The 22,944-nt window shown below is 37.9% G+C and overlaps 1 protein-coding gene across 3 annotated transcripts in view; it reads right to left on the bottom strand.

Moving 5' to 3' along the window:
• LOC121323906 (latent-transforming growth factor beta-binding protein 2-like) overlaps positions 1 to 22,443 on the bottom strand; it is a 93,974-nt gene extending 71,531 nt beyond the window's left edge. For all 3 annotated transcript variants that reach the window (XM_041265233.1, XM_041265234.1, XM_041265232.1), the window contains exons 1-3: positions 21,344 to 22,443; positions 16,431 to 16,501; positions 3,937 to 4,222 (exon numbers count right to left, since the gene is read on the bottom strand). In XM_041265233.1, the coding sequence (XP_041121167.1) occupies positions 3,937 to 4,222; positions 16,431 to 16,501; positions 21,344 to 21,879 (893 nt within the window). In that variant the 5' untranslated portion in view covers positions 21,880 to 22,443. The remainder of the gene's footprint in view (positions 1 to 3,936; positions 4,223 to 16,430; positions 16,502 to 21,343) is intronic.
• Positions 22,444 to 22,944: the final 501 nt, after the last annotated feature.

Below are 22,944 nucleotides of genomic sequence, written 5' to 3' on the forward strand. Positions count from 1 at the left end.
CAAATTCTTTAAAAAGGCTTTAGTTGTTTGACAGTGCAGGTTAGAACACAGCAGAGAGACTTAATACTGAATTTGTGGGAAAGTAAAATGAATTCTGATTGGTAAATATAGGAGTTTTAGTTTCTGCCATGTAGATCACGGAATGAAGTATAAGATTCTTAATTCAAGAAAACAAGCGTTCTCCTGAGACCTAATCTGAGTAATCGGGGCGTTCCTGACCCCAATAAAAAGCCACATGCCGGTGAGGGACTGTGGGGATGGGAATTTCTCAAACACAAGGAAGAACCTTTCAACACTGCGAATGACTGAAGGGTCTGGGGATATGTATATTTATTTTTCAGTGTTTCGACACAGCGAGTTCAATGTTCACGAGCACATCCTTAACCCTGTCTGTGATCCACCACATCAACACACAACCCTGCGAGTCAGGACACATGCAGAGAGCCAAAACACTGTGAAGCTTTGAAACTCATACTCAATAAGCGCACATGTTTTGTCCATTCTGCTGCATTTTTTATTATTTCACATACAAGAGACCAAGTTTTCTCCTAACTGTAAGTATACTATGCTAGTTGGTATCTATTTTTCATTTCCAATTGCCACATTATGTAGTGCCAGGTTGATCATCGCTTGCAAGTTTTCCCATTGCAGGGCTCCCTCAGACCCCAGTGTCTGGTAATAACACCTGCCTACAGAGGATGTCCTGTAGCAGCTGTGAATTCACCCACAGCCGCTTCTCATCAATGTCTGCTTCTTGTTAAGCAGCTCGTGCTGGCTTCACTGGCCAGGGTTATTATCTCAAGCTCTGCTTTTCCCACCTCCCCTAAAAAGAGGCCTACTGGTTTTCCCATTATAACAAAAATAGGGATTTGCATCTCCTCCTGTATGTACCCTGCTATACTGCACCATGGTAAAAGAATATTGAGATAGTGGCCAACTGGCGAGAGCTGAGAACTGGGGAATTAAATGGAACATGGATTCTGATTACAGGTCAGTCATTGTCAACTGCAGGATTCTGAACCAATTCGATTGAGCCCCACCAAACAGTACAACAGGAAGCAAGATGTGTAGGATGTCCACTGGAACTGACACAAGGCCTCTGAAGCTGGCTATGCTTAGGAAAAAAGTCACTGGCCACCAAGGTATTATTGTAGTGGCACAGCTCAGCCATGTACTTTGAACAGAAATCTCAAAATCAGGACCTGCGATTCCAGCGGAACAAAACGCTGTTCCTAAAAGCATTCAGGACATTTACTCTTATTTTTTCTGTTTAAGGTCTGGATTAACTGAAGCTTTGAGATGGGTTATAAAGCAGCAGGATCCTTCTAATCTGCTCAGCCACTTACTTGTTAATTTGGGCTTGGCACTCTATTCAAGTTCCCCACTGACCTCACATTGCTCCTGCACTTCTGGTGATGGAGGAGCCAGTCTCTGGAATTAGCCCCTGATATTTGAGACATTGTGCTGTTTCTGCAGCTTCCCCTGTCAGTTTCCTCAAACACTCCAAGGATATTTGCTTAATTTATCGGACCAATTATAGAACATCCCATTCAATAAGAAAAGCAATGAATCATACAAGATTTCGACAAAAATTAAAGCACTGCTCTACATGTTTTAGTGTTGTCTTGTTCTGTGCATATTTCCAAAGGGTTCTGTGTAATTATTTACAGATTCTATAGATAAACAGCATCTGCTGTCCAACCCCATTACAACAGTACCCATGACTCGCTAGAAGGCAGACACATTCGATGTGGTTTTGTGTTTAACATTTCTTTAACCACTTCTGACATTGTACTGTTACTGGAAAAGACATGTGCTCTGCTGCTGTGTGCCGTATGAGTCAGGATATTGTAATTGGGGTTTGGCATTAAAAATACTAGTTTAATTGTCATATAAGAAAAATATTTACCAGAATTGTCTCAGTTATCTGTGTTAGTCCAAATTGAAGTACCCAGCTTACTTCTGTGAGATCAAAAGCAATGAAAATCACAACATGTGGATCTTCTTGCAATTTAGAATTGTTATCAACTGGTAACGTGTAATAAAACAATGTCTCAATGTTACGATACAAGAGCAAGTAGCTTCTTGATAGGCTCTGTAAAGCAGTAGTTAATTTATTGATTCCAGGTACCAATTCAATGTAAGTACAATTTAAAAAGATAAGATCCAATTCATGCATTAGATATCTTCTAGGAGATGCATGGGTAAAAGTATAAGCCCACCAAGAATATAACTGAATTTGTCAATAACACACCTTTTGGATTAGAAGATTTTGGGCTTTGACTTTAACCACTGCTAACTCAACCTAGACGTGTCCACAAAGTGGAAGAAAGTTGATCTGGCTAAAACAAAATTAGCATGGAGACTTAACTCAGGTCATCACTCACAGCCCATAACCCCTAGCTGTACATTCCCATTTAAACTCATAACACAGGTGCTGTGTTGCTGCATGGCTTTCAAAAATAAAACAATCCTGATCTCATAGGAAGACATATAACTGTATGCATTACATCACTGTCTCTTCTCATAAAAAATGTTCTGCAGGGATAACTGCGCACACCTCTTCCGGAAACAGCAGGGAGGTCAACCAGGGAGAAAAAGGATCATAAAGGTTAAAAGCCACTCCCTGCAAAACTCTTTTGTTAAACAAATATTTAAATTTTTGGTAACATCTCGTCTCAGAACAGCCAGGGTTTTCCCTCCACCCCCCATACCCCTCCTAGTGTGCAGTAGAGCCTGCCACAGGGCCATCACAACCACTTAACAGGGTGGTTAATGATTGCCAGTGAGAAGCAGAGGCCCTGCAGCTGTGAGCCATCTTCCTCACCAGGTCTCCATGACCTCATCTCCTGCTCCTCCCAGGATGCACTTCATCAGCTTATCTCTGCGTAAAAGTGGCAAGAACTGTCAGAAGTGAGAGGGCAAAGGGCCTGCATCCTGAGGATGTTCATAGGAAATGCCTGACACCCTGCTTGTATGTGCGGGTCTTGGCCGGTCTAATCAAAACACAGCTGACTCCCACAACTTGTTCACTGTATCTTTCAGAGCCAACACTGTTATATTAAAAGCTGACTTGAGCAAACTCAAAGGCCAATGGTCTTATTGATGTCAAAAACTTGCAGAGGAATCAACATCAACATCAACATCAACATGAATTGCATACCCTATCGACAATGGAAAAGGCTGCTGGAGTAATTATACAGGGGGTGGCTGCTCAGAATTCATCCGTAGCTTCATACACTTCAAAACATACCACCTGAATAAAACCAAAGAAACTTCAGCCCAGTATTACAGAAACTCGCAACAGACACCAGATAGGCAGCAGTGCATTTTCATTTACCAGTAAGAACATGCCTATCAACTTTGAGGCTTTGACTCAAGGGAACGTATACTATGTTGGATTGACATTGTTTCCAATTGATGTCAACTGAGACAAACTCTCAGTGTTTCCTTCTTTGTTTCAAGTAATTAGTCTATAGACGTTGAATATTACATATGCCTCACCAGAGGAAGGAATATGCCAGTATGAGATTAAAAACAAAGACCTCCTGGGTTAAAATCAAGCCTTCAGAGGGATAAAGTCTTTGTTTTTTAACCATCCAGGCCCTAAGTTGGTTACATTTGGATCAACTAAAGAATAAATACCCTTGTGTTCAGAGTTCAGACGGGGGGTTGTTCTGAGTCGTCCACTGTAATTTCTGTGTTTAATACCTGTGACTTAAGCCTCTCTATTCGGTGCTTACAGTATGTTTCTTTGTAACCTCCAAGCAAAGCAATTTTCCAAGGTCAGATGATGTTTTGTATGATTCCAGTCCAATTTTCTCCACACTGTTATAAAAAACAGACCTTTCAACTGATTTTTTTTTCCTTTGGTTGAAAACGCAATTAAAACTAAGACTGTTTGTTCCCAGGAAAAAAAACTTGTAATCTACTTACGTGGAAGGCCCTTGGCCTGTGGACACAGGTCGTTGTCTAGAAGCCTGGGTAGCGCTTTCAGTTTGACTCCCTGTGTCGTTCCTTTTCTGGGTATTTCCTGTTTTTCTCCTGTCTGATAAGGGTGTAGCGGGACGGACAGGCTGATAGACCCTGGATGAGCCATCTAGGACATACACCTGCTCGGGGGCCCTCTCTTCACACCTGAAGCCCTGGAACCCAGAGCGACAAACACAGGTCTGGGGTCGGCTGCAGGAGCCCCTGTTCTGGCAAGGTGGGTTGCAATCAGCTGGAAATCAAAGAAAATGACCCCATTAAATTACAACAGATTGCTCTTTTATTAAACGTTTAGGCATTTACTACTGTAGCTCGATGTCCATAACCGGATATTTACGTTATAACAATGATTTATACCAGAGTGCCATTTGGCCAGATGGAACTGATAAATAATTGAGTTGGTAGAAATAGTTGGGTTTAAAATGAGCCTTTTCTTCTGTAGGTACAAAATGTACATTTTCATCTATCATAAACCCAACAGGATGTTTTGATTTCTTTCTGATTTAGTTCCTGAGAAGAAAAGTCGCCATAGTTACTATTACTGAGGTAAACTTGCCGCTGTGTGTTATTGTTTTGTGTAAAACATTGATACCCTGTCAGTTGAGAAAAAGCTTAATGCAAAGTTATTTTAACTTTGTCTCTATTATGCCAGCCAGCCAGACCCACGCTTCTCAAATTAATAATCGTTAGTAAAAAGAGACCTGGCTCGGGTCGGGTCGGATAATTTAAAACCCGGATTTTCGGGTACCAGTGCCGACCTTGAATTAAAACCATACATATAGGTTTATACATGGTCAGCTACAATTATAAATGTATTCTATTTTAATTAAATGCTCCTGGATGTTGTGTTTACAGTACTTCCATTTGGTGTCTGATTGTAAAACAGCAACCTTGTTTGCCAATTGCCTGCTGCCCCGTGCAATGAGATGCTCTTAAAAGTAAGTCCTTCTCCCAGAAGGCTTTTTCAATTAATATATCTTCTAGATGACACCCTGGGAAGCCTTTCATGTAATCCTAATACACTATAAATCAGGTCACATCTTTCTGTGTTAAAACTAACAGTCCTGGTTTGCCCCAGCAGTGGCATTTACCCAGCTCTTATTTTTTATTGTCACAGATGCTGAACATTTACAGTAGCAGAAATAAACTTACTTCTTTTTGTTTTTCTTCCTGTTGCAGCTAAAATATTTACTTCTACCTGCAACGTTTCCAGCCATTGTGGCTGTGTTTTTTTTTTTTTTTTTTTTTGGCACCCACAGTACTGTGTGAAATACAAGCGAGTAGAGTGCACATATTCTTCCAAGTCTCTTTATGCATGCTTGCAATCCATCATTTCATTGTCGGCTTCTATTCCAAGAGATGAGTTTATAATACAACTTTATGATAAAAACAGCTGAGCTTCCTCTTTTGGAAGACGTTAGGAGGAACAATAAAAACATCTGGTACGGCATAACAATAACATTCAATTAACAGACCTATCTTGTCTATAGGATATGACGTGAGTTTAATAGCAGTGCATTGCAGTCAGTAGGCGATGTTTGCTAGTCAAGACATAATTACAACATTATAATAACCAGAGCTTGAACCTGTATTGGAGCAGCTTTACAGATCTTAGCCTACCAGTGCAGCAGGGCTTTCCAGGAGACTTTCTGATGTCTGTTTCCTTTAGCAAGATTCATTTATACAAACTACACTACAACTTGCAAGTAATACATTACATTGCAGCTTTCCAGTTTTTACCTACAGTAATGAATTTAGACCAAACAACACATTTCGCTGCAGTTTGAAAGCCCGGACGATGCCCATCCATGGGGCTAGTTGAAATCACAGGGGTCCCTTTTGACTATAAAAAGGCAGGAGAGGCAGGCAGGAAAGAAACAGAAGATAACCCTGATGATCAAAGACATGTTATATTCCAGGATGGATGTGCTGCTCTCAAAACAAGGTGGCCTGTGGTTGGGAGAGAGGTCTTTCATTTCAGGTTAACAGTCCTGAACAAATCAGGGACAGCTGCACGTCACACTAGTTTGCAAGCCCTGTAAAACTTCCTTAACAAGCTCCCCAAAGCCTGCATTACACATTAAGGCAGACCATGAACTGTGGCATTACAAGCCCTTATAAAATGGAAACCATCACCAATGAAAGCATCTTGGGCTCACACACCCATCCATTTAATTTCCAAATAACTAAATCAACATTTATAGCAAGAAACTGGCTAATCTAGAAAAGTCATTTCCCCTTGGCAGAGGACAACCTCTGGCTGCTCTTCTGCTTTAATTAATGCAGTTCAACAGGGAACACTTGACTTTTGTTCTAAACTCTACATTGTTCTAAGTATGTTTTGCCTGGGTTGAGAGTTTTTTTAACTCGCTTCCACAGGTATGGAAATTCTTCAATACGATGGGTTCTGTGTCAGGTCCCACTGTGGAATATGCTACAGTATCTGCTTGCCTTTCTTTTTAACATGCTTTATGTTTGACTACCCAAGAGCCTTATTAAGCTCAAACCTGTGTTTAAACATCATCCACTTAGTTTTTTCAAACTGCATTTCAGATACATTTTTACATTCTATTCTGCGAGTCCAGATTAGGATTAATGCAAAATCTGGGTGTGTAAGCAATGAATATTTTACTGAATTGATATTAAGAATATTATTGTGGTGTGCCACAGGCTTCTGACACTTTTTTCCACCGAATTTAGAATTGCCTATCCCATTCTACTGAATTTAGAATTGCCTATCCCATTCTACTGAATTTAGAATTGCCTATCCCATTCTACTGAATTTAGAATTGCCTATCCCATTCTACTGAATTTAGAATTGCCTATCCCATTCTACTGAATTTAGAATTGCGTATCCCGTTTCACTTTCATAATAGCCTCATTCTGCTTTACATCTCTCCGATTTCAATTCAACTGCTTCCTGCGGCGCGTCACAGATATAACATTCTCTTCAATAGATGCTTTGTACATTTTATTCTTTGTAATATCATTCTGCAGCATTGCCCAATTACATCCAAGTAGAGTCCAGGTGTAAAATATCTGTAATCAATGACTGACTGAAACTGAAGAAGCTTCAGGTCCAGTTGGGGAATGTTTCAGCAAGGAAAGATGCATGATTGAAGCACTTGTCCAACAGAATACCTTTTATGCAAAATATTTGTTTTTTACAAAATCTCTATTTTCATTTTCCTAGCTGAAGAGACCATGTTAGAACCATTGCGATAGAAAATATAGTTTAATTGCTTCATTGAGAAGGAGCATGGCATTACAATGAAGTCCCAGTTTAAGAATGCTGGTAACAATCCCTAAATACCTTTACTAAACATTTTCAAAACTAGAAAACAGCTTGCAGAACAAATGTATTTTTGCTATTGCATAACTTGTTTGCCAGTAGTCTGCTGTGCTTTTGAGTAACCAGGAATACATATTTTCCTCCATAAAATTTGAGATTCTAATAGAATAAAATTAAAAATTGAACTTTAATATCTGACAAAATGTATAATATGATTTATTTTATGGCTTATGATATAATATTAAAGTTTATATATATATATATATATATATATATAGATATATATATATATATTATATCTATATTTATATATATATATCTATATATATATATATATATATTATATATATGATATATGTGTATGTATATGTGGTATATATATATATATATATATATCTATATCATATATATATATATATATTATATATAATATAGCTATTCACAAACAACGATGTTCTTGGGTACAGCGCTCAGCTAAAATTACTTTCATAAAAGTCTGCTTTACTTACTTGTGCTGTTTGGCTGTTTTCTTAAATGTCTTTTGACACATTGACACAACATGCATTAACTGCTCAGAAAGCGCTTTGTCATGCTTTCACTATTATGACCTAGACTTTCTTATGCTTTAACCAAGTAGAGTACAGCGCATTTCCGTAAGGAGTATCTTTTGGTTTATGTACAGTAACAATTCACCAAAACACGAATGCTTTGAATCCAGTAAATACTTTTCAAAACAACTTCCACGTATTAGACCTTTAGAGATGAAATGACATACAGCATGACATGTCACAAGTTTATCAGAATTGGACCTATGGAGATAAAGAAAAGTGTTCAATGTGGAAATGTGTTATTTGCAGGTCATGGAACAATCAACCTCATTGTGCAATCTATACCTGGTGTCTCATATTGCTGTTTAATGACATTGTGGCAGGGCAGGGCCCTGTCTGTAAATATTGTTGTGTGGTGATTTGGTGGTGGTTGGCAGGGATGGGGTTAATTTCCTAACCCTGCCAAAATACATGTGAGAATGTGGCTGGAGCTAATTGAGTAATTGATAATTAGGCTCCAGCCACATGCTATAAAAAAGGGGGAAATTCCTTTGTTTGTTGGAGGTGTTTTGGGTGAGTGTTTCTGTGTTGCGTTACAAAGTTCAGTGAAGGCTCTGCCCAGCCTGAACAGTTTTTGTTTGACCTTTTATTTTTGGCTCTGTGAGCCGTGTTTTGTTTGACTTTTTGATTTATTTTTGTTGATTAAAACAGCGCAGCGGCTCTTTAACTGCAGTTTTACTGTCTCCGAGTCTCTGTCCTCTTGGCTATCCTGTCACAGACCTTTTTATAAAAAAAATATTTCTGCGTTAGGTAAAACCGAAAACTATGGGAGTTTCAAATATTTACACTCAGAACATTAGCGAGCGATTAAAAATCACCTCCATATGTTAAACCACACGTCATTTTGGTAGAGTAAATCAAATATGACATGGATATGTTCATAACTGTGAATGTCTTGAGTAATGTTTTAAACACAGGTGTCAACCTCTTAGAATTCAACTGACGCAAAGGGAAAACCATCATAGCAGAAGAAACTTTTGACATTATTTTTAAAATAACACAAGCATGGCATATAAGACTCTGTTCTAAAAGTACCGCTTTTCACAATTTTGACTGGAAATATCATGAACAGGTTTGCTTCCCCTGACGAATATATTCACTATCATACAACAGTGATCGCCAGCTACTTGATGTCACAATTGGAAGCGATCTGAGTCGTCTGTTGCCGGTTTTCAATATGTTGTTCTATATGCCGGTTGAACTGTCTGTATCCCTGACAGATTACAGCTGGTTTAAAAAACAGCTTCAGGGATCATAACCCACACTGGGCGTATCCAACCCATTACCTCAGCCTTAGCTCGATTACATTGGCTCCTGCTACGGTCTTGTATTGATTACAAGGTCCCTCCAATGGCCTATAAAGCTCTCTCAAATGTCAGGTTGAGTTATATCTCTGAACTACTAACCGCTTGTGCTCTTAGCTGTTCTCCAGGGTCCTGTGATCCTGGCCTTGCTACACCAATGGCTTGGGGGTGTACAGGCCGCTTCAGTGGTCATTAGATTTTGTATCTCGAGAGAGCCAGGAAACAAACCACAACTGTCCAGGTAGTTGCAGTATAGTGAACAACATAGCCGAAGACTATTCTAACCTTCATGCACCAGTAAACACAACTAGAGTGTTCACGAGGGAAGCCATGGGTTTAGATTAGAAGCAGCTCCCTCTTTAGTTCCATGTGGTTCACAGATATCACATCAAGCTACTTCTTAATATGTTCTGCATATGACGTTACCCTAATTTAAGAAATTGTAACAAAGAACTTGGCAGCGCATTTGGCATGTAAACCTAAACATACAGTACAAGATTACGAATGGTGTCTCCAAAGTGGAAGGTTTAAATCTTTTTCCAATAACAGTATGAATATGATCAAATTAAGAAAGAATTCTGAAACAGGGTAAGATTTTCTTTTGGAAGCTGAAGCAGACTTGATGCATGAAAAAGGTATTTTAAGGTTGGAAGGGGGCCCTAAGCAGCCCAGCAGGCCAAAGAAAGCTGGAATGCAATCAAAAAGCAACTTTATTCAACTTGATATGAGGCTGTCTAAGAAAGCTTGAGAAATACTGTACTTCCTTTCATATAAGGGATCTTTGATCTGTTTTTTTATAGCCTGCAATCTTATTTCTAGTGGTCTGCTACAGGGTGAATCAAGTCAGAAGTGCTGACATCAGATACCATGTTAATTGTTGCCTTTCTTCATTTAGCTGAACATATAACAGCATGCTTGTTGTGCTGGATTGTGGGGTCTAAATTACAAAGCAGTGTGGGTAATAGAACTGTAATTAAAACATAGCTTAACTGTCCTACACCACATTGCAATATGCTTCATATTGTTTGGGTCATATTGTAGTGAAATTGCTGATCATTCTGTTTTGAAATTAGAAGGCGGAGCCACATTATTTTCTCAAAAATGAATGTCCAGCAAACAAACTTTACATTCTTTATGGTGGTAGTATTTAAGCAGTACCATATAACTGAATGAATGTACCAATTTATATTAAAAAAAGATAGTATTATTTTATACAAGTAAGCCAATTTCCTTCCTGTGTTTCCTAAAAATAATACTAATAAAAGAAAGCATAACGTATAGATATATAGATGTCCTATTTTATTTATTTTGGCTGTGCAACTTTCAGTTCTTTAAGAGTACTAGCAAGTGCCAAACATGATCGATTATACAGCTCTGGAATCTTAGAATCCCCATGATAACTAGCACATGTTACTATTAAATCAGGCTACACTATATTATCACTCCTCGTCATTCCAGGCTGCTCTAAACTTTTTTCTTCAAGCAGTATCTACATCTGCCAAGTTATTTCAGCCCCTTTTTCGAGAGTGAGCCCAACACATTTGCATTATTGCTAACTTTTATGTCTTACTAACTTCATACCAATATATTGTGTTCACTTTTTCAATGTTTTTTAACATTTTCCTCACACTGCACATTACATTGCAATGTGATTTTACAAAAAGTCAATCTCTTTCTCCATTTCATTTATATGTTCTCAGTAACTTCTGAAAGTCAAGTTGTGCAGCAAGCTTACAACACCCCTATACCATGATATCACCCCTATATCAGGCATTATTGGTGCTGCATACATTAAGCCCAATATGCTGTTGGTATTGCCCTAAATACAGGACATGCTGAGTAAAGAGTACATACAGGTATTCGTAATTACTGCTCACTTCCAGGGTGTCAGAAAGGCTGCAGTTTTATTGTCAAACCTGTCCAAAAAGTCCAACTGAAAAGAACTAGAGGTCTGCAAGAAAAGCAACTGTTTAAGGATCAGCCTCCTATACCGCGTTATACGTTACTTGACATTATTTCAATCAAGTACCTGCAAGTGATTACATTTGGCATAAAAAAAAGAAAACACACACTAGATTAAATCAATTACATGGAAATGTTTATTAGTGCAGTGTGGCAGACTTTGTGCTATAATAATAATAATAATAATAATAATAATAATAATAATAATAATAATAATAATAATAAAGGATCAGGAGCCAGGAATCCCAGCTCAATATTTACCTGAGGCATTATGTGAGTCTGTGCAAGTCCCTTACTTGTTCCAGGTGTCAAGCCTGCTGAAAAACCACCAGCAAACGTTTGCCAATGAAAATAGCCTTTGATCGATTACTCTCAAAGTTTCCTCCTCAAGACTGAGGAATATATATATATATATATATTCTATATATTTCGCATATATATATATATATATATATATATATATATTATATATACATTGTTCTAAATTTTCTGTTTTTTAGGGGGTTTCAGTTAACAGTATCTGCCTGCTAATATAAACACTTTGTTATATCCTTGTATTGGGTTCCACCCCAGAACTGTCAAAATGCCCCACAAGTTCATTCTAATAAATATAAAATATAGAATGTATAATATTTGGTAGTAGTATACTATTATTTATTTATTTTGTCGTTTGTCACAGTTGCCGTTGCAAAGAAGATTCAGTCTTATTTCTAGGCTTATTTATTTAGAGATTATACAGAGAACACCACAAAATCAGCGGCTCATCTTTGGAAACACCCAATAATAACAATAATAACGATGTCATGAAAATGCCTGACCTGACACAAGCACAGTTGGTGCCAAGAAGTTTAAATCAACAACAACAGGAAGCACAAATCCTAATATTCACTTGGAAGCAACTGAAATATCTTGAACATTTAAAATATGTTAAAACTAGAATACTGTGTCCAACGATTGGACTAAAGCTTCATTGTAACTGTGATCGGATATCTCTATAGTAATAAGGTACAGTAACTGTGCTTATTGTTACAGTGTAGTTTCACTGCCATCTACTTAACTGATCAACTTAAACCTTCACTGCAGTCTTCTTAAAAACAACTTGAAAAAGTACACAGAAATTTGCCAAATGCCTTTAGTCAACAAAATGTGTCGACTTGTTTCATTGAAGTGGTGATAATGTTACCAAAAGGATTTTGGTTAATAATCCTTTCAGTCCTGAATTAAGTTGGTAAAGCTGAAGAATGTGAAATGAAGTCACAATTAAAAACGCAATATTTTGAACACATGTTTTGGTAAATGGGTCTTTAAAGTCCCACCAGTACTTTAAAAACTTTAAACGGCGCTAAGATAAGAACTTGAGGTCCCGCCAGGATTTAAAAAAAAAAAAAAACCTCTATGTTCAAACTCCATGAATTCAGTTCTTATTGGGATAAATCTGTTCTGTTTGAAGGGGCATTTTAGAAAAAAAAAAAGCTGTGCTATTGTAAATACATCCAAACAGGCCAGTTGCTATAGTGCCACGAAATTTGAAGCTTACCACTGTAACTTGGAGAACAACAAAGAAGGCCTTCTAATCAGATACAGTGTTTATCATTCTTATATGGCCCTTCATTTTAAGAACCAGTAAACTTTTATACCATATATTTTCTGTATTCCAGTCTCACAGAGGGCAGGATCACTACGACTACTGTATGCAACCCTCTGATTGGTGGAAGCATTATTGGCGATCCAATCAAAACAGCCAATAAAGCCTAAATAAAGTATCTGACTGTTATACGGTATAGCCTAGGTTAAGACGCGCGCTGTAATAATTAACTTTTTTTATTTTTTTATTTTTTTTAAACCTAAACCTTCGAACGCCCCCAGTTTGAGAGCCACTGCAGTAAACAACGTTTATTACAAAAACTAACAAAGGGTTTAGTTTACATTGTAATTGTGGGTAACCATGCTTCATTTAGAACGCATTGCCCTGCAAAGCAAATCGTATATATGTTGAAGCTACTATGGGAAAACAACTGCTAAAACAAGACTAGCCTGTTTAATCTTGCACAGTAAGAACTCCTGCATTCACATCATGTGAGCAGGAGAAATAGTTTAAGCCTTTCAATATAAATTAACCGTTACCTTTCCAGTTTGTTCTTTAAACAAAATGTCAGTGCTAACAGACACAAATACATAATAAAGATAATGCTGGCAGCTCATTAGATATACTGATGCGAGAATTTGGCTTCCTCAGGAAAAGTTAGTATGACTCGAGCCATCCTGAAAGTTCATCAGAAAGCGAACTGGGAATTAGCTACATGAGCTATAGTTCCTAAAATAAGTACACCTCCGATTAGCACTGCCCAAATATCCTTAGGATACAGAAATGAATTGGCCCCTCAGTTCAAAGCCTTCACACAACACAAGACTTTTTTATTAGCTAATAAAAGCACTGGTATGTTGAAGACTGGTTGATGTCCACATTTCAAGAACGGATACTTTTCTGTCATTACATGTTTGAGCTAGCAGGGCTATACTACAGGAAATCTTGAACTACTACAAAGACAGGAGTCTGGCTCCAGCTGTGAAGTGTTAATCATATACAGGGTCCCCAAAACACTAAATAAAAATATTTATTTTCTATGTTTCATTATCTTTGTAATCAAACTTAAAAAAAAACTATTTGCATTGAGCCACTTTAATAGTTTATTTGGAACGCAGGAGAGGCTGGGAATGCTCCACTAAAACTTTTTGCGCTACTGCGCTGCAAGCTGTAAAGGTTCACCCTTTTACACGTCAGATTGTACAATTAACTTTAAACCGCAGTTTGTTTGTTGCATTCTTTCCAGAACCCCCTTGAAACCAAAATGTCTCGACATCACCAATGACAAATTCTTTATATATATATATATATATATATATATATATATATATATATATATATATCTATATATATATATATATACCTTCTGCCATTCAATGTTTTTAACCTACATTTTTTTAAATAACATTTCCAAGTATCTTCAACAGTTTTTTACCTTTGTTCTGCATCAGTGGCAGCAGCCTGCTACCTTATTGCAAATGCTGGTCTTATCTTTACATTGAACCCAATCTGTTTACTGGCTGCAACAGGGGAAAATAATGGAAAAGAATGCCTACATTTTGCCAAACAAATTATCTGTTCTGAAAGACGTTGGACTGGGATCTAAAACAACACAAACCAGGACTACGTTGAAAACAGTCTAATTCATGTCAACACAGGCATTTAAAAGTATTATTAACCTAGAAATGTAATTGCAGGGCACGTGCACACAATTTAACAGCTGCAAAGATCCCAAAGTGGCTCAAATCCTGCTTCCTTGATACTGACTGTGTCACAAAAGTAACTACCCTTATGTACTATGATATCAGTTTCTTCTTTTGTTATGAAATGCTAGAGATATGCTACCATGCATTAAAATGTACTATTATATCTGTTTTTTATTTTTTAATTAAGACATGCTCTGATGCACTAAACTAATAGGGTATGACTTTACAAATCCATTGTCCTGCAATCCTAGCATCTGGACAGTAAATTAAAAAATCCCAGACACAGCATTGCCTTTATGTATACCAAAGGCTTCTGATTTAATAACATAAAGAAGTAAGAAGGTGGAGCGATAATAAATTATATCCGGAAACGAACTGCAATCTGCCATCTCATCCTGCATCATTTTCTAAGTAGCTCTAAACTCAAAAGAGATAAGAAAACAAGAATAGTGTCTCTTTGTATTACAGGGAGTTTCTAAATATCTTAAAAAAAATAAAAAACTCAAATGGGCACGCCAAGGCACAATTCATTAGACAGGCTGATTATGAAACTAACAATAGGCCATGATGAACACGTATCCTTTACACTTAATCCTGATTTGCACAGATTTACAAAATTGCTTTCTGAAGGGAATTACAATTTATGTGTAAGCTAATGATAGTATAATGGCTAGTACATGCAAGTGAATAAATAACTACCATAAGAAAAAATGTCTGATTGTATACAGTACTTGATTGTTTAAATGTAAACCTCTGCACCACTGTACTGTATTTCTGCAGCTCTGTTGTTTAATTACCCCAGTTTGGGGGGGGGGCTCTTTAATGCTGGATTAAACTGGATTAAACTGGATTGGGGTCATTCATACCACAGTGTTGTTTATCAATGATGTTTCGTGGGTATTTTGACACTAGTGTTAGAAGTGAACACAACTGCACTTATTTCTCAACTGGGCGGCACAACGTATTGCTGTGCAATGCACCTATTCCGAAAAACACCCCTCTGTCAATGATTCAGCCTCTGTTTGTTAAAGGAATCTTAAATGTGGACTTTCCATTATAAAAGTTTACCCTGGTAAATGTGCAAGGTATTTTTGCAGTGTTCTCAAGCTTTTCCCATTGTTTTCCAGTTTTTTTTATATAATTTAGCATGCCTTTCTGGGCTTTACAATGCTTGCATATGCTTTATTACACTTTAATATGCTTTTATAAGCAGTTTGATAAAGGTTTCAATAAAATCCCATGGAAATCAGCAAACTGGACCACTGGGGGGGGCACATTATTATTTTTAATTGTATCCATTGAATGGCCAGATAAATACACAATGATTAAATGAAACCAGCTGAAAGTGAATCTTGTCTTGGTCAAATTAGTCGGCACTTGACCTTATTCAAATCGCCCCAGGCTATAAATAAGCGGATTTGGATTTGATAAAAGAAACACAGGCAAGATTAAGGTCAACAGAAATCCTCACCGGCTTGGGTCTGCCCTGCTTTGCACTGGAATTCCCTTTTCCATTAACACGGCACATTTCCCTCGCACTCTACAACAGCTTGTTTTAAGTTTCCCACACAGTCATGCAACGTCAAAAAACGAGCTCTTTATTTTCCCATTTGCAAAGAATTATCACTACTGTTTTGGCACTTTGGCATGTAGTGGCAGGCAGCTGTGATGTCACAAAGTTTAACTTCACATAGCAGTTATGACAGACTAAAACGGGCTTCATAAGTTATTTCAGTATCCCGCCTCAGAAGCCCTTGTTACGGATGCTCATTCTGCAACACGTCATTTATACATGGGTACCAGTACCAGTGGTCCAGCCAGATTTCTTTTTTTTTTAAATTTTATTGGCTCAGAGATACATTACAGAAGCAACAGGATTAGTGATTTACTGTAATTTTATTTTTTACTATTATTTAAAAACAAAATCTGCCTGGAGCATGTACCTAAGAGGTGCTTGTGTTTCTAGGGTTTTCAGGTACTTACGTTTTATGCATCGATTCGTGCCGGGAGCTATGGCCCATCCCGTGCAGCAACGTCCTCCACACACATTGGGTCTGGGAAGTGAAAGAATACAACACTTCAGCAACGGTTCAAGACAGGTCCTCATACATCTGCACACCCAGGCTTCTAGAATACTGTAAGCACACTGGTTCCAAAACGCTTAGGTCAAACCTGACCTGCTAAAGAACATACTTCTCCCTTTTCTGCAAAGATTTAAAATGGGCAAGTCTGAATATACCTACTAGAAATTAATTAACCAAATCTGATTTACAGTAATTACAACAAATGTGAAGTCATGCATGTAACTATCAGCAGCTTCATAATACTCATTCACACCTCATCGTCTGTTATTTATTGCATCTGTTGTTTATTGAGGCTATACACAAAGTCTTGCATTGCTGTTAAATTAGAGAATAGAACATTACTTATGTTCTATTAGAAAGCAAGTCTCTCCTCAAAACAGTCAATGAACCAGTTTAAAACTGTAACATGCAATCTTTCAACCATATTTTTTAATGCCCTTCCCAATGAGTGCTGAACATTTTATAAACAACTTATACGGGTCATACAAAAAGAGTGCTTAGACTGTCAAAAGTGCTTGGGCCAAGTACCGTTATTTTAGTAGTGCTGAAAGCAATGTACAAATGGGCATGTATGATCCCAGTAAAAACAACATTTTAAACTGGATGGTACATCCTGCATCAGTGCAGACACAATGCAAAGGCGAAACCAGTTCAGCGCATTAACATTATTTTAGTGAGTGAAATCCTGCACGAGTGCTGGTTAACCTGGTCGGGATCTAACCTTATCCCTCCCTATTCACAGTGGAGAGCTGGGGTGAAGACAGGTGGTAAACAGAAGTCAAGCAATTGGAAAGTGACCTCATACTTTGTACAGTAGCTCCCTTAAACCACTGGCAGAGATTGAACCATTTCTTATGGATGGCTTCTGGTAGAACTATTAATCCTGAAAGCAATCTGGTCCGTTCATCAGAGTGTTGTCACACATGCAAAGCTGTTGATCTCTTATGAACTTGCTTAGGAAGTCGGTGAACCTCAAAGCCCAGGACACAGACTCTTAAGTAATATATTTATTTTGTTTCAGCACCCCTTAAATAAGTAGAGGATCTTGAATAAACATCCATTTTGCTAATAATCTTTTCAAAGAGATTTATACAGGCTTTTGCCTGAGCGATATTGGCTTGCCTCCAACAAAACCCTTTCACCATAATGGACGTGATGATTCTTGAGGGAGTTCCAAACAGGACACCAGGTTTGACATCTGCTTATTTAAAAGACTAATGCATCTGCTTATTCACTCAATATACCGAGATGCTATTTTCTTACAAGTCAAATCAAACTTTGGTACAGCACTGTGTTAGCATCTTGGACCCAACAGTTGGAAAAACTCTCTCCTGAAAATAAAATAATAGATCCACCAGGGAGAAGTTTGTGACTTTCAAAGTGGGAGCATGTTAAGTAAAATGCGTGTCTAATGGAATTGTTGCAAAACTGTTCATACTTCAGTGTGCATACAAATCTTCAAGGAACTCATGGGAACAAGATGCTGTATTTTGTCTCATTTAGGTTCTCTGTTAAATGACTGAAAATGTAAGACCTTGTACAAAGGACCATGTATCTATAACTGTTGTAACCATTATATATTCCCCAAATTAAATCATGAGGATTTGGAAACCACTATAAGCCTATGTAACAGGGAGGAGGCTGGGTGTGAACCAGAAACCATGCACACCGCAAGCGAAAGTGGTTTTAGAGCACTTAACCTCATCTCATCTGACTAACAGGACAGAATCGCACAAAACTGCCTATTACACCTGTAAAAATAAGTTTCACATGGTCTGTTGACCAGTTATTATAATTAGATTTGACTGTAAATTAATACATAACACAAACATGAACAGATGCTTTGGGATCTTGAACATTTGCAAACCAGACCTTTTGGCTCCAAGGCGAGACTGAGTCCGCTGGGCTGCCTCCTATTGAATCCTTGCTCTCTGTTCATGTAACAATAATCAGAAGAATGCAAACCCTTAAGAGTTTCCCCCATGTTGAAAGACACCTTTTGAACTCCAGATGAAACCCATAAAAACGTTCAACCCCGGCAATTAATTTTTGAATAAAGGGGTTATTTTAGCCACAGCTTATTTTCTTCGTAATGTATACAGAGCTGGAAAAGTTGTTTCCTCTGTGGTTTCTCTTGCTGCTAAAGGTTACAGTAAATTTTAGATGAACGCATGTGGCAGGGTTAAATGATTGTTAGTTTTCAGTGCTAGGTTGATATTATGGTTAGATTTCAAGCAGATGTTTACATTTTTTTTAGCCAAATCCACATGGCCGTTTTACTCGACTGAAAGTTTTGCATTTTATTCGACGATAAAGGTAAAGGTAATGTTAAATCTTTCTGTTGGAATGTGCTAAAAAGAAGAATAAAAAGAACAGATGCTTCTCTAACAGGAATCTACAACTCTCTTTATTTTGATATTTTTCTTATCCAACTTTTCTTGCTACAGTAAATGCCAACTTCACTTTACCTAAACAACTTCACTGGTGTAATTTTAACTCGCAATACAAATGGAGTGCTGCTGCAACTACTAGACTTGTGGGGAGAACAATTATTATTTTTTTTTTTATATCCTGAAACAGTGCTGGAGAGAAGGTAAGTATAACAACCTTCAGTTGCCACTAGAGGGCACTGCAGAGAACCTGGGAATGCAATAAAAGCATGTTGAAGTTCTGCTTTAAAATCAAACATTAACTTCAGATAAGTATTAAATGCCATTCTATTTCAGAAAGCCCATGTGCGAAACGCACAAGAGATGTAGATGGGGAGTTTTATATGTCTAAAGACCCCAAAGCACTTGTTTTCTATAACATTTTGATAAACAACCAACAGCACAGGTTTTTAACCCTGTACAGTCTAACACAGCAGGATCGGATTATACAGCTACTGGACAAACTATATACATCTCATTCTGACAATCTGTATCAAGTTGGATTTAATTTACGCTTCACTAAGAATGGGAGCTTAGTTTTTAATCCATCTATATCCCTTAATGGATGGAAAGTTCTGGGACTTATCCAAGTTACACTGAAATATTCAGGATACAAGTCATCACCTTATCAAAACCATGTGAAAAGCAGGAATCAGTTTTGTTGAACACAAACCCATGTTTGCAGAATAAAGCAAAGAAAACAAGAGCAAACACTTCAGGCAGGACTCAAATGTGTCAAGCCTACTTCTTACCACTGACCTATGTGCTAATCGATAATAACCCTAATTAAATTTTAGATGCAAGAAGCTAGGCTACAGTTTTCTAAAAGGAATATTCTAAGACATCAAAAGGAGAATGATTCTGTTTGCCAGGTGTAAACAGCTCAAATAAAATAAGAAGTGAAACAAGAATTGACACAGTCAAGGAGCTTAGGAAAGGGCTGAATAACTGAGCATCTACCAAAGTGAAATATCTTACAAGCACGTTTCTATCAAAATAGATTAAAATGCAAAAACCGATGTGAAATCCAAACATAAAACTAAAAGAAAAAAACACACCTTTTCAGAACTCCCAGGGAAAACGAAGCTTACACAGGCTGATCCTTTCTGAAAACCCAGGGAAAACAAAGCTTAAGGCGCTAATGACTCCAGAATGGGAGGAATGGAATCCACAGTAAAATACAAAATGACAGTGGCAAATTCAAGAATGAAGCCAAAAAACGTGACCGTTTGAGGTAGAAAACTGTTAAGAAAATCTTATGAAAAGGGGTTTATCCAGCCAGATTCACTGCAGATGTTTTAGTTTTAATTCCTGCAAATAACTTTCTGCCACAGTACTACTGCACACGACACCCTGTTAGTGGGATACAGTGAGATATTGCAGCAACATTACTGCACAGTGACTGCTTTTAGTCATCAGTAAACATGTTTCAATTGGTCTTTGTTACACATAAAGTACACAGCAGTACAAGAGGGAGCTTTCTGCCCCCCCCCCCCCCCCCCCGAGGGTAAAATGAGAGCTAAGCGAGTCAGGATATTGGTATTGTCCAGATGCCAGCCACAATAATAAAAGGAAATGTGTCATACAAACCAATTTGAAGAGCGAAAGTATACCTGAGATGTGTGTACATTAACAGGAGTCTGGGCCATTGGAATGAATGGAATCAGTTTCAGACTAAACATATGACTAACTGAGAGCTAATGTTGTCAATGAGTGTACCCACTTTTTCCCGTAACTGCTGGGTATTTCTAAGAGCAATGTATTTTATTTATTTAATTTTTTTTTTTTCCGGTGGGGGGGGGGCAGCATTCTTTTGTATTCAGTTATACTATATTCAATTATTCTTTTGACACTGCAGGACTGCTCAGTGGAGTTAAGCCCTTGGGCTAAGACCAGTCAAATCTGGCTACCAGCAGGTCAGGTAAACTACGCCCTGTGCGAACTTCATTAAAAAAAAAAAAAATGGTAACACTTTATTTTGAGTGCCAATTTCATTGATATGCCACCTCTGCCATGTGTAGATCAGCTGTAAACAAGGTGTCTGCAATAATGTATATAAATACCTGCAAATATTAGTAAGAGATAGTTATTTATGCATGACATACTGCAGGACAGTAATAATGCACGAGTTAGACAGGCTACACACACATCTGCTTAACAGAACTGTATTTAACCTCAACACATTTGAACACTGAATGTGTCTGCACCACACTACTAGGGTCCAAAATAGCTTCACCTATGAACCAATAACATGCAATAATACAACAAGAATTCACGAACACTTCAACTCAATGCAATAACACTTGCATATGCAAGTCTATGCCAGCATAACGTGATTGCTCACTCTGGAATATGGAATGACTGTATTTTGATTTATGCTTACCCCACGGGACGGCTAGGTGCTGCAATCTTCTGTTTGGAGTCTCCGTTGTTAGCAGGGTTCTGCCTGGCAATCTGCCTGGTTCTGAACCTGGAGGAATGAGCCACCACTCGCTGTTTCAGTGATGCTGGGATTGCCTCCCGGGCTATGGTAGAGCCATTCTTCTGGGGTAAAGCATCCTTTACTGGCGGTGCCGTAGGGACGATGCTTTTCACTGGGACTGCAGGTTTATTTTCTTGCTTTGACAGCAGGGCTGCTGCTGGGTGATTTGCCCGTCCCGAATGAGAACCGTTGGTATGAGAATGTGAAGGGTTAAATACACGGGCTGTAACAGGACCATTCGTGCGATACAGACCATGCACTCTAGCTGAGTAATTATTGCCCTGACTCCTGGCTCGCGACTGGCTCCAGGTACCTCGTGTACCTGTGCTCTCGAGTCTTCTTCCAGAATCCCTTTGAGAGTCACAGAGTCCAATCAGCATTGCGACTAACACCATTAGAACGAAAATCCTCAATCTATCCATTCTTAAAACGAACATACAAAAAACAAAAAGAAAACGCTGTAGAAATTACCCAATACCGTATGTGTCTGAAATTGAAGCTGTTTTCAATTACTCTTAACAAAATTTTATTCCAACTAAAGTCATCTGCATTGAAAACCTCCCAAACTGTTATCTTTTCTTTTTTTTTTTCTTTTTTTTTTTTTTTTTTTTACAACTCGCAATATCTCTTCAAGAAAAAGTAAGGCGGAGAAGAGGGAGCTGAAATGTTAGATTACTTCGTTTCATAATGCACGGGTTATCACATTATATTTATTTTTGATTATGAAACGTTCACTTCAGCTTATTAAATATCAAATTAAAAATGTAAACAAGCTCTAAAATGTTACGCGCTTTCTTGCTGTTTGGGCATAAACTATCCAGCTTTTATATCCGCCAGTTATGTCCCATAGACTAATAAAAAATACAAAATAAAAGTTTTCTCAGAGCTTAAAAGTTTTGAAAGAGATGTGTTTTCCCAATGCTAAACTAGCTCTACAATTTCAAGTGAAAGTTGCCTTGCAGTTTAAATTGTGCTCCTGCAGCTCTGACCACCTCCTTGGATCTGAAGTTACCGGGAAATACTTGAGGGTTTGCATGGGTTTTATTTTTGGAAACTCCCACTTTTTTGTCTTTTTGATTCTTGCATGCCCAGAAGACTCTCTCTCTCTCTCTCTCTCTCTCTCTCTCTCTCTCTCTCTCTCTCTCTCTCTCTCTCTCTCTCTCTCTAAACACTGACGGTTAACTTAAAGCCCATGTAAAAAAAAAAAAAAACACAAAAAACTGCACATAGGAAAAATAAGTGTTTACATTATACTCACTTTGGCAAAGACATAGTCCGCTTAGTATCTTAACCCATTGTGGTTCTAAACACACAATCAACGTTGTCAATGAGCATCACTGACTGGACAGTCAATTACCTTATCTGTCATATTTATGACGCATGTGTTTCAAATACATGCTGTAGCAAAACAGAGCTTGACACGTGTTAAATAAACATTTTAAGTATATTCCTGTATGTTGAACACTATACAGAAAAGTGGAATATTATTGGACACACAGACA

Source organism: Polyodon spathula, chromosome 12 (assembly GCF_017654505.1).
Source record: "Polyodon spathula isolate WHYD16114869_AA chromosome 12, ASM1765450v1, whole genome shotgun sequence".
Lineage (NCBI taxonomy): Eukaryota > Metazoa > Chordata > Actinopteri > Acipenseriformes > Polyodontidae > Polyodon > Polyodon spathula.